This window comes from Pan paniscus, chromosome 18 (genome assembly GCF_029289425.2).
Source record: "Pan paniscus chromosome 18, NHGRI_mPanPan1-v2.0_pri, whole genome shotgun sequence".
NCBI classification, from domain to species: Eukaryota; Metazoa; Chordata; class Mammalia; order Primates; family Hominidae; genus Pan; species Pan paniscus.
Window position 1 is genome coordinate 2232938 of NC_073267.2, and position 12605 is coordinate 2245542.

Sequence of the window (12605 nt, forward strand, 5' to 3'; positions counted from 1 at the left end):
GGACTCTCCAGTCCGACGGGAGGTGTGTCCAGGAGGCGACAGGCTAAGGGCAGAGTCCTCCACAGAGCCCAGGCTGACACCAGTCCCCCCGCAGAGGTACAGCCCCGTGGTGGAGGCCGGCTCGGACATGGTCTTCCGGTGGACCATCAACGACAAGCAGTCCCTGACCTTCCAGAACGTGGTCTTCAATGTCATTTATCAGAGCGCGGCGGTCTTCAAGCTCTCAGTAGGTGGGCGGGGGGTGGGGAGGGGAGGGGATGGGGCGGGGCGGGGCGGGGGCAGGCTCCACCTTCACCTCTGCCTTTTGCTCTGCTTCATGCTGCCCGAGGACGCTGCCATGGCTGTGGGTGAGTGGAGGGAGGGACGCCAAGCAGGGCCAGGCCTCTCACCTGCCACCTGGGCCCACTGACGCCTATCCCTGCAGCTGACGGCCTCCAACCACGTGAGCAACGTCACCGTGAACTACAACGTCACCGTGGAGCGGATGAACAGGATGCAGGGCCTGCGGGTCTCCACAGTGCCGGCCGTGCTGTCCCCCAATGCCACGCTGGCACTGACGGCGGGCGTGCTGGTGGACTCGGCCGTGGAGGTGGCCTTCCTGTGAGTGACTCGGGGGCCGGTTTGGGGTGGGCACCAGGCTCTTGTCCCAGCCTCAGCCGAGGGACCCCACATCAGGGGGTTGCTTTTCTGAGCCTCGGTTTCCCTGTCTGTTGGGAGGTACTGGGTGCACAGGAGCCCTGAGGCTGCACGGGAGCCGGGAGAGGCCTCAGCACAGCCGGGTGGGCCCTGAATGGAGGCCCGGGGCGTGACTGCAGAGTGGAGCCTCGGCTGGGTCCCAAGCACCCCCTGCCCCGCCACCGTGCACCCCTGTCCTGGTTCACTCACTGCTACCCACCGCCCCGGCAGGTGGACCTTTGGGGATGGGGAGCAGGCCCTCCACCAGTTCCAGCCTCCGTACAACGAGTCCTTCCCGGTTCCAGACCCCTCGGTGGCCCAGGTGCTGGTGGAGCACAATGTCACGCACACCTACGCTGCCCCAGGTGAGGGGTGAGGGGGCCGCTGCCTTTCAGGCTCTGAGCACGGGGCCCCCCCAGTCCCCCAGTCAAGCTGCCCCCCTTCCTCCCCAACAGCCCTCACTGTGACCTCACCTGGGCTGATGGCTTAGGCCCCTACTGGGGTGAGGGAGGGGCCAGGCGTGGGGGGAGTGGACAGGGAAGCTGGGCCCCCTGAACTGCCCCCCCCACCCTCCCCGGCCTGGCTCTTGCTGCTCTGCTGCCCCCAGTGCAGCTGCACTTGGAGGCGGTGCCGTCCTCACCAGGCAGCCCTCAGTGCTGCTGCACCTGTGCTCCGTCCCGCACGTGGCTTGGGAGCCTGGGACCCTTAAGGCCAGGCCTCAGGTGCAGCCGTTCACCCCGGGCTCCTCAGGCGAGGGGCTTCTGCCGAGCGGGTGGGGAGCAGGTGGGGGTGCCGCGGCTGCCCCACTTGGGCCTGTCCCCACAGGTGAGTACGTCCTGACCGTGCTGGCATCTAATGCCTTCGAGAACCTGACGCAGCAGGTGCCTGTGAGCGTGCGCGCCTCCCTGCCCTCCGTGGCTGTGGGTGTGAGTGACAGCGTCCTGGTGGCCGGCCGGCCCGTCACCTTCTACCCGCACCCGCTGCCCTCGCCTGGGGGTGTTCTTTACACGTGGGACTTCGGGGACGGCTCCCCTGTCCTGACCCAGAGCCAGCCGGCTGCCAACCACACCTATGCCTCGAGGGGCACCTACCACGTGCGCCTGGAGGTCAACAACACGGTGAGCGGTGCGGCGGCCCAGGCGGATGTGCGCGTCTTTGAGGAGCTCCGTGGGCTCAGCGTGGACATGAGCCTGGCCGTGGAGCAGGGCGCCCCCGTGGTGGTCAGCGCCGCGGTGCAGACGGGCGACAACATCACGTGGACCTTCGACATGGGGGACGGCACCGTGCTGTCGGGCCCGGAGGCCACAGTGGAGCATGTGTACCTGCGGGCACAGAACTGCACAGTGACCGTGGGTGCGGCCAGCCCCGCCGGCCACCTGGCCCGGAGCCTGCACGTGCTGGTCTTCGTCCTGGAGGTGCTGCGCGTCGAGCCCGCCGCCTGCATCCCCACGCAGCCTGACGCGCGGCTCACGGCCTATGTCACCGGGAACCCGGCCCACTACCTCTTCGACTGGACCTTTGGGGATGGCTCCTCCAACACGACCGTGCGGGGGTGCCCGACGGTGACACACAACTTCACGCGGAGCGGCACGTTCCCCCTGGCGCTGGTGCTGTCCAGCCGCGTGAACAGGGCGCATTACTTCACCAGCATCTGCGTGGAGCCAGAGGTGGGCAACGTCACCCTGCAGCCAGAGAGGCAGTTTGTGCAGCTCGGGGACGAGGCCCGGCTGGTGGCATGTGCCTGGCCCCCGTTTCCCTACCGCTACACCTGGGACTTTGGCACCGAGGAAGCCGCCCCCGCCCGTGCCGGGGGCCCTGAGGTGACGTTCATCTACCGAGACCCAGGCTCCTATCTTGTGACAGTCACCGCGTCCAACAACATCTCCGCTGCCAATGACTCAGCCCTGGTGGAGGTGCAGGAGCCCGTGCTGGTCACCAGCATCAAGGTCAATGGCTCCCTTGGGCTGGAGCTGCAGCAGCCGTACCTGTTCTCTGCTGTGGGCCGTGGGCGCCCCGCCAGCTACGTGTGGGATCTGGGGGACGGTGGGCGGCTCGAGGGTCCGGAGGTCACCCACGCTTACAACAGCACAGGTGACTTCACCGTTAGGGTGGCCGGCTGGAATGAGGTGAGCCGCAGCGAGGCCTGGCTCAATGTGACGGTGAAGCGGCGCGTGCGGGGGCTCGTCGTCAATGCCAGCCGCACGGTGGTGCCCCTGAATGGGAGCGTGAGCTTCAGCACCTCGCTGGAGGCCGGCAGTGATGTGCGCTATTCCTGGGTGCTCTGTGACCGCTGCACGCCCATCCCTGGGGGTCCTACCATCTCTTACACCTTCCGCTCCGTGGGCACCTTCAATATCATCGTCACGGCTGAGAACGAGGTGGGCTCCGCCCAGGACAGCATCTTCGTCTATGTCCTGCAGCTCATAGAGGGGCTGCAGGTGGTGGGCGGTGGCCGCTACTTCCCCACCAACCACACGGTACAGCTGCAGGCCGTGGTCAGGGATGGCACCAACGTCTCCTACAGCTGGACTGCCTGGAGGGACAGGGGCCCGGCCCTGGCCGGCAGCGGCAAAGGCTTCTCGCTCACCGCGCTCGAGGCCGGCACCTACCATGTGCAGCTGCGGGCCACCAACATGCTGGGCAGCGCCTGGGCCGACTGCACCGTGGACTTCGTGGAGCCTGTGGGGTGGCTGATGGTGGCCGCCTCCCCGAACCCAGCTGCCGTCAACACAAGCGTCACCCTCAGTGCCGAGCTGGCTGGTGGCAGTGGTGTCGTATATACTTGGTCCTTGGAGGAGGGGCTGAGCTGGGAGACCCCCGAGCCATTTACCACCCACAGCTTCCCCACACCCGGCCTGCACTTGGTCACCATGACGGCAGGGAACCCGCTGGGCTCAGCCAACGCCACCGTGGAAGTGGATGTGCAGGTGCCTGTGAGTGGCCTCAGCATCAGGGCCAGCGAGCCGGGAGGCAGCTTCGTGGCGGCCGGGTCCTCTGTGCCCTTTTGGGGGCAGCTGGCCACGGGCACCAATGTGAGCTGGTGCTGGGCTGTGCCCGGCGGCAGCAGCAAGCGTGGCCCTCATGTCACCATGGTCTTCCCGGATGCTGGCACCTTCTCCATCCGGCTCAATGCCTCCAACGCAGTCAGCTGGGTCTCAGCCACGTACAACCTCACGGTGGAGGAGCCCATCGTGGGCCTGGTGCTGTGGGCCAGCAGCAAGGTGGTGGCACCCGGGCAGCTGGTCCATTTTCAGATCCTGCTGGCTGCCGGCTCAGCTGTCACCTTCCGCCTGCAGGTCGGCGGGGCCAGCCCCGAGGTGCTCCCCGGGCCCCGTTTCTCCCACAGCTTCCCCCGCGTCGGAGACCACGTGGTGAGCGTGCAGGGCAAAAACCACGTGAGCTGGGCCCAGGCGCAGGTGCGCATCGTGGTGCTGGAGGCCGTGAGCGGGCTGCAGGTGCCCAACTGCTGCGAGCCTGGCATCGCCACGGGCACTGAGAGGAACTTCACAGCCCGCGTGCAGCGCGGCTCTCGGGTCGCCTACGCCTGGTACTTCTCGCTGCAGAAGGTCCAGGGTGACTCGCTGGTCATCCTGTCGGGCCGCGACGTCACCTACACGCCCGTGGCCGCGGGGCTGTTGGAGATCCAGGTGCGCGCCTTCAACGCCCTGGGCAGTGAGAACTGCACACTGGTGCTGGAGGTTCAGGACGCTGTCCAGTATGTGGCCCTGCAGAGCGGTCCCTGCTTCACCAACCGCTCGGCACAGTTTGAGGCCGCCACCAGCCCCAGCCCCCGGCGCGTGGCCTACCACTGGGACTTTGGGGATGGGTCGCCAGGGCAGGACACAGATGAGCCCAGGGCCGAGCACTCCTACCTGAGGCCTGGGGACTACCGCGTGCAGGTGAATGCCTCCAACCTGGTGAGCTTCTTCGTGGCGCAGGCCACGGTGACTGTCCAGGTGCTGGCCTGCCGGGAGCCGGAGGTGGACGTGGTCCTGCCCCTGCAGGTGCTGATGCGGCGATCACAGCGCAACTACCTGGAGGCCCACGTTGACCTGCGCGACTGCGTCACCTACCAGACTGAGTACCGCTGGGAGGTGTACCGCACTGCCAGCTGCCAGCGGCCGGGGCGCCCGGCGCGTGTGGCCCTGCCCGGCGTGGACGTGAGCCGGCCTCAGCTGGTGCTGCCGCGGCTGGCGCTGCCTGTGGGGCACTACTGCTTTGTGTTTGTCGTGTCATTTGGGGACACGCCACTGGCACAGAGCATCCAGGCCAATGTGACGGTGGCCCCCGAGCGCCTGGTGCCCATCATTGAGGGTGGCTCATACCGCGTGTGGTCAGACACACAGGACCTGGTGCTGGATGGGAGCGAGTCCTACGACCCCAACCTGGAGGACGGCGACCAGACGCCGCTCAGTTTCCACTGGGCCTGTGTGGCTTCGACACAGGTCAGTGCGTGGCAGGGCCGTCCTCCCTGCCCCTCACCCGTCCACACCCATGAGCCCAGAGAACACCCAGCTTGCCACCAGGCCTGGCCCGTCCTCAGTGCCTGGTGTGCCCCATCCCAGCACGGGGAGGGGGTCTCCCGCGCTGTCTCCTGGGCCGGGCTCTGCTTTAAAACTGGATGGGGCTCTCAGGCCACGTCGCCCCTTGTTCTCGGCCTGCAGAGGGAGGCTGGCGGGTGTGCGCTGAACTTTGGGCCCCGCGGGAGCAGCACGGTCACCATTCCACGGGAGCGGCTGGCGGCTGGCGTGGAGTACATCTTCAGCCTGACCGTGTGGAAGGCCGGCCGCAAGGAGGAGGCCACCAACCAGACGGTGGGTGCCGCCCGCCCCTCGGCCACTTGCCTTGGACAGCCCAGCCTCCCTGCTCATCTACTGTTTTCCATGTTTTAGTGCTGGTGGAGGCCGCACGCTCTCCTCTCTCTGTTTCTGATGCAAATTCTATGTAACACGACAGCCTGCTTCAGCTTTGCTTCCTTCCAAACCTGCCACAGTTCCACGTACAGTCTTCAAGCCACATACGCCCTAGTGGCAAAAGCTACACAGTCCCCCAGCAATACCAACAGTGAGGAAGAGCCCCTTCCCACCCCAGAGGCAGCCACTGTCCCCAGCCCATGTCCCTGTTGCTGGATGTGGTGGGCCGGTTCTCACCCTCACGCTCCCCTCTCTGGACCGGCCAGGAGGCTTGGTGACCCTGAGCCCGTGGTGGCTGCTCCTGCTGCTGTCAGGCGGGGCCTGCTGGTGCCCCAGAGTGGGCGTCTGTTCCCCAGTCCCTGCTTTCCTCAGCTGGCCTGATTGGGGGTCTGCCCAGAGGGGTCGTCTGAGGGGAGGGTGTGGGAGCAGGTTCCATCCCGGCTCAGCCTCCTGACCCAGGCCCTGGCTAAGGGCTGCAGGAGTCTGTGAGTCAGGCCTACGTGGCAACTGCGGTCCTCACACCCACACATACGTCTGTTCCCACACGCATCCCCCCAGGGGCCCTCAGTGAGCATTGCCTGCCTCCTGCCAGGCTCCAGCTGGGTCCAGTACACCAGAACACACCCCCCAGTGTCCTCTGCCCTGTGTATGCCCTTCCGCCACCCAGGTTGGAAGGTGGCAAACCGGATGAGTATCCTGGGAGGGTTGAGCTCACCGGCAGTGGCCAGGCCCCTGGGAAAGCTGGAGTTTGGGAGCAGCATCCTCCACGGGTCCTCCAGACCTTCCAGCAGGCCAAGTAGACCTGTGTTGGAGGTAACCCCACTCCCACGCCAGGTGCTGATCCGGAGTGGCCGGGTGCCCATTGTGTCCTTGGAGTGTGTGTCCTGCAAGGCACAGGCCGTGTACGAAGTGAGCCGCAGCTCCTACGTGTACCTGGAGGGCCGCTGCCTCAATTGCAGCAGTGGCTCCAAGCGAGGGGTGAGTGTTGAGCGGGGTGTGGGCGGGCTGGGGATGGGTCCCATGGCCGAGGGGACGGGGCCTGCAGGCAGAAGTGGGGCTGACAGGGCAGAGGGTTGCGCCCCCTCACCACCCCTTCTGCCTGCAGCGGTGGGCTGCACGTACGTTCAGCAACAAGACGCTGGTGCTGGATGAGACCACCACGTCCACGGGCAGCGCAGGCATGCGACTGGTGCTGCGGCGGGGCGTGCTGCGGGACGGCGAGGGATACACCTTCACGCTCACGGTGCTGGGCCGCTCTGGCGAGGAGGAGGGCTGCGCCTCCATCCGCCTGTCCCCCAACCGCCCGCCGCTGGGGGGCTCTTGCCGCCTCTTCCCACTGGGCGCTGTGCACGCCCTCACTACCAAGGTGCACTTCGAATGCACGGGTGAGTGCAGGCCTGCGTGGGGGGTAGCAGTGGGATCCCCCGACTCTGTGACGTCGCGGAGCCCTCCCGTGATGCCGTGGGGACCGTCCCTCAGGCTGGCATGACGCGGAGGATGCTGGCGCCCCGCTGGTGTACGCCCTGCTGCTGCGGCGCTGTCGCCAGGGCCACTGCGAGGAGTTCTGTGTCTACAAGGGCAGCCTCTCCGGCTACGGAGCCGTGCTGCCCCCGGGTTTCAGGCCACACTTCGAGGTGGGCCTGGCCGTGGTGGTGCAGGACCAGCTGGGAGCCGCTGTGGTCGCCCTCAACAGGTGAGCCAGGCCGTGGGAGGGCGCCCCCGAGACTGCCACCTGCTCACCACCCCCCTCTGCTCGTAGGTCTCTGGCCATCACTCTCCCAGAGCCTAACGGCAGTGCAACGGGGCTCACAGTCTGGCTGCACGGGCTCACCGCTAGTGTGCTCCCGGGGCTGCTGCGGCAGGCCGATCCCCAGCACGTCATCGAGTACTCGCTGGCCCTGGTCACCGTGCTGAACGAGGTGAGTGCAGCCTGGGAGGGGACCTCACATCTGCTGCATGCGTGCTGGGGACCAAGACTCGTACCCCTGCCTGGAGCTTTGCAGAGGGCTCATTCCAGGCCCCAGAGATAAATCCCAGTGACCCTGAAGCAGCACCCCGACCTTCCGCTCCCAGCAGCCACACCCACCGGGCCCTCTCCGGCGTCTGCTTTCCACAATGCAGCCCCCGCCCAGGAGGGCCCATGTGCTTACCCTGTTTTGCCCATGAAGAGACAGCTCAGTGTTGCGGGTCAGTGCCCACATCACACAGCATCTAGCACGTAACTGCACCCCGGGAGTCGTGGGCATCTGCTGGCCTCCTGCCGGCCTCCTGCCCTGCTGACAGCTTGCTGTGCCCCCTGCCTGCCCCAGTACGAGCAGGCCCTGGACGTGGCGGCAGAGCCCAAGCACGAGCGGCAGCACCGAGCCCAGATACGCAAGAACATCACGGAGACTCTGGTGTCCCTGCGGGTCCACACTGTGGATGACATCCAGCAGATCGCTGCTGCGCTGGCCCAGTGCATGGTAGGATGGCCCCACATGCTCACCCCGCCCCGCATGCCTGCCAAGGCACTGGGTTCAGCCCCCCAGGGCAGACGGGCAGCTTGGCCGAGGAGCTGAGCCTCCAGCCTGGGCTCCTTCCTGCCATGGCGTTCCTCGGTCTCTGACCTGCTTCAGTAGCCTCAGCCGTTCTGCTGTCCTGTGTGAACGCAGGGTGCCTCTCGGGGGACCCAGGGTGTAAAGAGGGGCCCAGATGTGGGGAGGGACTAAGAAGATGCTGCTCTGTGCCCTCCACTCTCCCCTCCCCCTCCCCTCCCCCCCCTTCCCCTTCCCTCCCTCCTCGCCTCCCCTTCCCTCCCCTAGCCCCTCCCCTCCTCCCCCCTCTCCTCCCCTCCTCTTTCCCTCCCCTCCTCTTCCCTCCCCTCTTCCCCTCCCCTCCTCCTCCCTCCCCTCTTTCTCCTCTTCCCCTCCCCTCCTCTTCCCTCCCCTTTCTCCCCCTTCTCTCCCCTCCCCCCTCCCCTCTCCCCCCTTCTCTCCCCTCCCCTCTCCCCCTTCTCTCTGCCTTCTCTCCCCTCCCCCCTTCTCTCCCCTCTCCTCTCCCCCTTCTCTCCCCTCCCCTCTCCCCTTCTCTCCGCTCCCCTCTCCTTCTTTCCCCTCCCCTCTCCTTCTCTCCCCTCCCCTCTCCCCCTTCTCTCCCCCCTCCCCTCTCCCCCTTCTCTCCCCCTTCTCTCCCCCCTCCCCTCTCCCCCTTCTCTCCCCCTTCTCTCCCCCTTCTCTCCCCCCTCCCCTCTCCCCCTTCTCTCCCCCTTCTCTCCCCCCTTCTCTCCCCTCCCCTCTCCCCTTCTCTCCCCCTTCTCTCCCCTCCCCTCTCCCCTCCCCCCTTCTCTCCCCCCTTCTCTCCCCTCCCCTCTCCCCCCTTCTCTCCCCTCCCCTCTCCCCTGTCCTCTCCCCCTTCTCTCCCTTCCCCCCTTCTCTCCCCTCCCCTCTCCTCTCCCCCTTCTCTCCCCTCCCCTCTCCTCTCCCCCCTTCTCTCCCCTCCCCGCTTCTCTCCCCTCCCCCCTTCTCTCCCCTCCCCCCTTCTCTCCCCTCCCCCCTTCTCTCCCCTCCCCCCTTCTCTCCCCTCCCCTCTCCTCTCCCCCTTCTCTCCCCTCCCCTCTCCTCTCCCCCCTTCTCTCCCCTCTCCCCCTTCCCTCTCCTCTCCCCCTTCTCTCCCCTCCCCTCTCCTCTCCCCCCTTTTCTCCACTCCCCTTTCCTCTCTCCCCTCTTCCTCTTCTCTCATGTGAAGAGGTGCCTTGTGTGGTCGGTAGGCTGCATCACGTGGTCCCCAGGTGGAGGCCCTGGGTCATGCAGAGCCACAGAAAATGCTTAGTGAGGAGGCTGTGGGGGTCCAGTCAAGTGGGCTCTCCAGCTGCAGGGCTGGGGGTGGGAGCCACGTGAGGACCCGTGTAGAGAGGAGGGCGTGTGCAAGGAGTGGGGCCAGGAGCGGGGCTGGACACTGCTGGCTCCACACAGGGGCCCAGCAGGGAGCTCGTATGCCGCTCGTGCCTGAAGCAGACGCTGCACAAGCTGGAGGCCATGATGCGCATCCTGCAGGCAGAGACCACCGCGGGCACCGTGACGCCCACCGCCATCGGAGACAGCATCCTCAACATCACAGGTGCCGCGGCCTGTGCCCCACGCCACCCGTCCGCCCCACGCGGCCCGTCCGTCCCATGCCGCCCTTTCCTCTGCCTCCCTCCTCCCCACAACCGCCTCGCCTTTGCCCCATCCCATCTTCGTCCCCCTTCCCTCCCCTCAATTCCCATCCTCATCCCCCTCCCCCAATTCCATCCTCGTCCCCCTCCCCCAATTCCCATCCTTATCCCCCTCCCCCAATTCCCATTCTCCTCCCCCTCCCCCTTCCCTGTTACCATCCCTTTTCTCCATCTCTCTCCCCTTTTCTCCATCTCCCCCCCATCCTCCCCGTCCTTTTGTCCATTCCCCTCATTTTTCTTATCCCCCTTATCCCTCTTATCCCCCTCCCTTATCCCCCTTATTCTCCTTCCCCTCCCTTATCCCTCTTATTCCCCTCCCTTATCCCCTTTACCCCCTCCCTTATCCCCCTCCCTTATCCCCCTTCCCCTCCCTTTTCCCCTGCTCCTCTCTTATCCCCCTTCCCCTCCCTTTCCCCCTTCCCCTCCCTTTCCCCCTGCTCCTCTCTTATCCCCCTTCCCCTCCCTTTCCCCCTTCCCCTCCCTTTCCCCCGCTCCTCTCTTATCCCCCTTCCCCTCCCTTTCCCCCTTCCCCTCCCTTATCCCCCTTCCCCTCCCTTTCCCCTTATCCCCCTCCCTTATCCCCCTTCCCCTCCCTTTCCCCTTATCCCCCTTCCCCTCCCTTTCCCCTTATCCCCCTCCCTTATCCCCCTTTCCCCCTGCTCCTCTCTTATCCCCCTTCCCCTCCCTTTCCCCCTGCTCCTCTTCTTCTCCCCTTTCTCTTTTCTCTACGCTTTTCCTTCCTTTTTCCTCCCTCTCCCCATCATCCCCCTCATCTTCATCCTCATCCCCATCCCCTTCCCCCTCCCCCTCCACCACTCTCTCTCCAGCTTCCCCTTCCTTCTGCCTGCACCTCCCTCTCTGCCCCCTCAGGTTCCCCCTTTCTCCCAGCCCCCACCCTCCGGCTCCCCCTTTTTGCCTGCCCCCACCCTCCCTCTGCCTCCCTGTCTGCACTGACCTCACCCCTGTCTGCAGGAGACCTCATCCACCTGGCCAGCTCAGACGTGCGGGCACCACAGCCCTCAGAGCTGGGAGCCGAGTCACCATCGCGGATGGTGGCGTCCCAGGCCTACAACCTGACCTCTGCCCTCATGCGCATCCTCATGCGCTCCCGCGTGCTCAACGAGGAGCCCCTGATGCTGGCGGGCGAGGAGATCGTGGCCCAGGGCAAGCGCTCGGACCCGCGGAGCCTGCTGTGCTATGGCGGCGCCCCAGGGCCTGGCTGCCACTTCTCCATCCCCGAGGCTTTCAGCGGGGCCCTGGCCAACCTCAGTGACGTGGTGCAGCTCATCTTTCTGGTGGACTCCAATCCCTTTCCCTTTGGCTATATCAGCAACTACACCGTCTCCACCAAGGTGGCCTCGATGGCATTCCAGACACAGGCCGGCGCCCAGATCCCCATCGAGCGGCTGGCCTCAGAGCGTGCCATCACCGTGAAGGTGCCCAACAACTCGGACTTGGCTGCCCGGGGCCACCGCAGCTCCGCCAACTCCGTTGTGGTCCAGCCCCAGGCCTCCGTCGGTGCTGTGGTCACCCTGGACAGCAGCAACCCTGCGGCCGGGCTGCATCTGCAGCTCAACTATACGCTGCTGGACGGTGCGTGCAGCGGGTGGGGCACACGCGGCCCCCTGGCCTTGTTCTTGGGGGGAAGGCGTTTCTCGTAGGGCTTCCATGGGTGTCTCTGGTGAAATTTGTTTTCTGTTTCATGGGCTGCTGGGGGCCTGGCCGGAGAGGAGCTGGGGGCCACGGAGAAGCAGGTGCCAGCTCTGGTGCAGAGGCTCCTATGGCCTTTCAGGCCCGTGGCAGAGGGTGGGCTCAGGAGGGCCATCGTGGGTGTCCCCCGGGTGGTTGAGCTTCCCGGCAGGCGTGTGACCTGCGCGTTCTGCCCCAGGCCGCTACCTGTCTGAGGAACCCGAGCCCTACCTGGCAGTCTACCTGCACTCGGAGCCCCGGCCCAATGAGCACAACTGCTCGGCTAGCAGGAGGATCCGCCCAGAGTCACTCCAGGGTGCTGACCACCGGCCCTACACCTTCTTCATTTCCCCGGGGTGAGCTCTGCGGGCCGGCCTGGCAGGGCAGGGCAGGGCATCATGGGTCAGCATTGCCCGGGTTACTGGCCCTATGGGGAGGGCAGGCAGCGAGGGGACTGGACCGGGTATGGGCTCTGGGACCCTGACACATCCAACCTGGCGGAGCCTGGGCTCACGTCCACTGCCCCTTCCCTGCCCAGGAGCAGAGACCCAGCGGGGAGTTACCATCTGAACCTCTCCAGCCACTTCCGCTGGTCAGTGCTGGAGGTGTCCGTGGGCCTGTACACGTCCCTGTGTCAGTACTTCAGCGAGGAGGACATGGTGTGGAGGACAGAGGGGCTGCTGCCCCTGGAGGAGACCTCGCCCCGCCAGGCCGTCTGCCTCACCCGCCACCTCACCGCCTTCGGCGCCAGCCTCTTCGTGCCCCCAAGCCATGTCCGCTTTGTCTTTCCGGTGAGTGACCCTGTGCTCCTGGAAGCCTCTGCAGAGTCGAGGAGGGCCTGGGTGGCCTCAGCTCTATCCTGAGAAGGCACAGCTTGCACGTGACCTTCTGGGCCTGGCGGCTGTGTCCTCACAGGAGCCGACAGCGGATGTAAACTACATCGTCATGCTGACATGTGCTGTGTGCCTGGTGACCTACATGGTCATGGCCGCCATCCTGCACAAGCTGGACCAGTTGGATGCCAGCCGAGGCCGCGCCATCCCCTTCTGTGGGCAGCGGGGCCGCTTCAAGTACGAGATCCTCGTCAAGACAGGCTGGGGCCGGGGCTCAGGTGAGGGGCGCAGCGGGGTGGCAGG

The 12605-nt window shown here is 66.1% G+C and overlaps 1 protein-coding gene across 5 annotated transcripts in view; it reads left to right on the forward strand.

The window, feature by feature from the left end:
- The window catches only part of PKD1 (polycystin 1, transient receptor potential channel interacting), a 48163-nt gene that overhangs the window by 22432 nt on the left and 13126 nt on the right, over nucleotides 1-12605 (forward strand). For all 5 annotated transcript variants that reach the window (XM_063598184.1, XM_063598185.1, XM_055100622.3 and 2 more), the window contains exons 12-26: nucleotides 95-226; nucleotides 425-600; nucleotides 907-1040; nucleotides 1501-5120; nucleotides 5340-5489; nucleotides 6423-6566; nucleotides 6694-6973; nucleotides 7068-7281; nucleotides 7348-7507; nucleotides 7898-8050; nucleotides 9539-9683; nucleotides 10753-11373; nucleotides 11669-11825; nucleotides 12008-12260; nucleotides 12385-12580. In XM_063598184.1, the coding sequence (XP_063454254.1) occupies nucleotides 95-226; nucleotides 425-600; nucleotides 907-1040; nucleotides 1501-5120; nucleotides 5340-5489; nucleotides 6423-6566; nucleotides 6694-6973; nucleotides 7068-7281; nucleotides 7348-7507; nucleotides 7898-8050; nucleotides 9539-9683; nucleotides 10753-11373; nucleotides 11669-11825; nucleotides 12008-12260; nucleotides 12385-12580 (6535 nt within the window). The remainder of the gene's footprint in view (nucleotides 1-94; nucleotides 227-424; nucleotides 601-906; nucleotides 1041-1500; nucleotides 5121-5339; nucleotides 5490-6422; nucleotides 6567-6693; nucleotides 6974-7067; nucleotides 7282-7347; nucleotides 7508-7897; nucleotides 8051-9538; nucleotides 9684-10752; nucleotides 11374-11668; nucleotides 11826-12007; nucleotides 12261-12384; nucleotides 12581-12605) is intronic.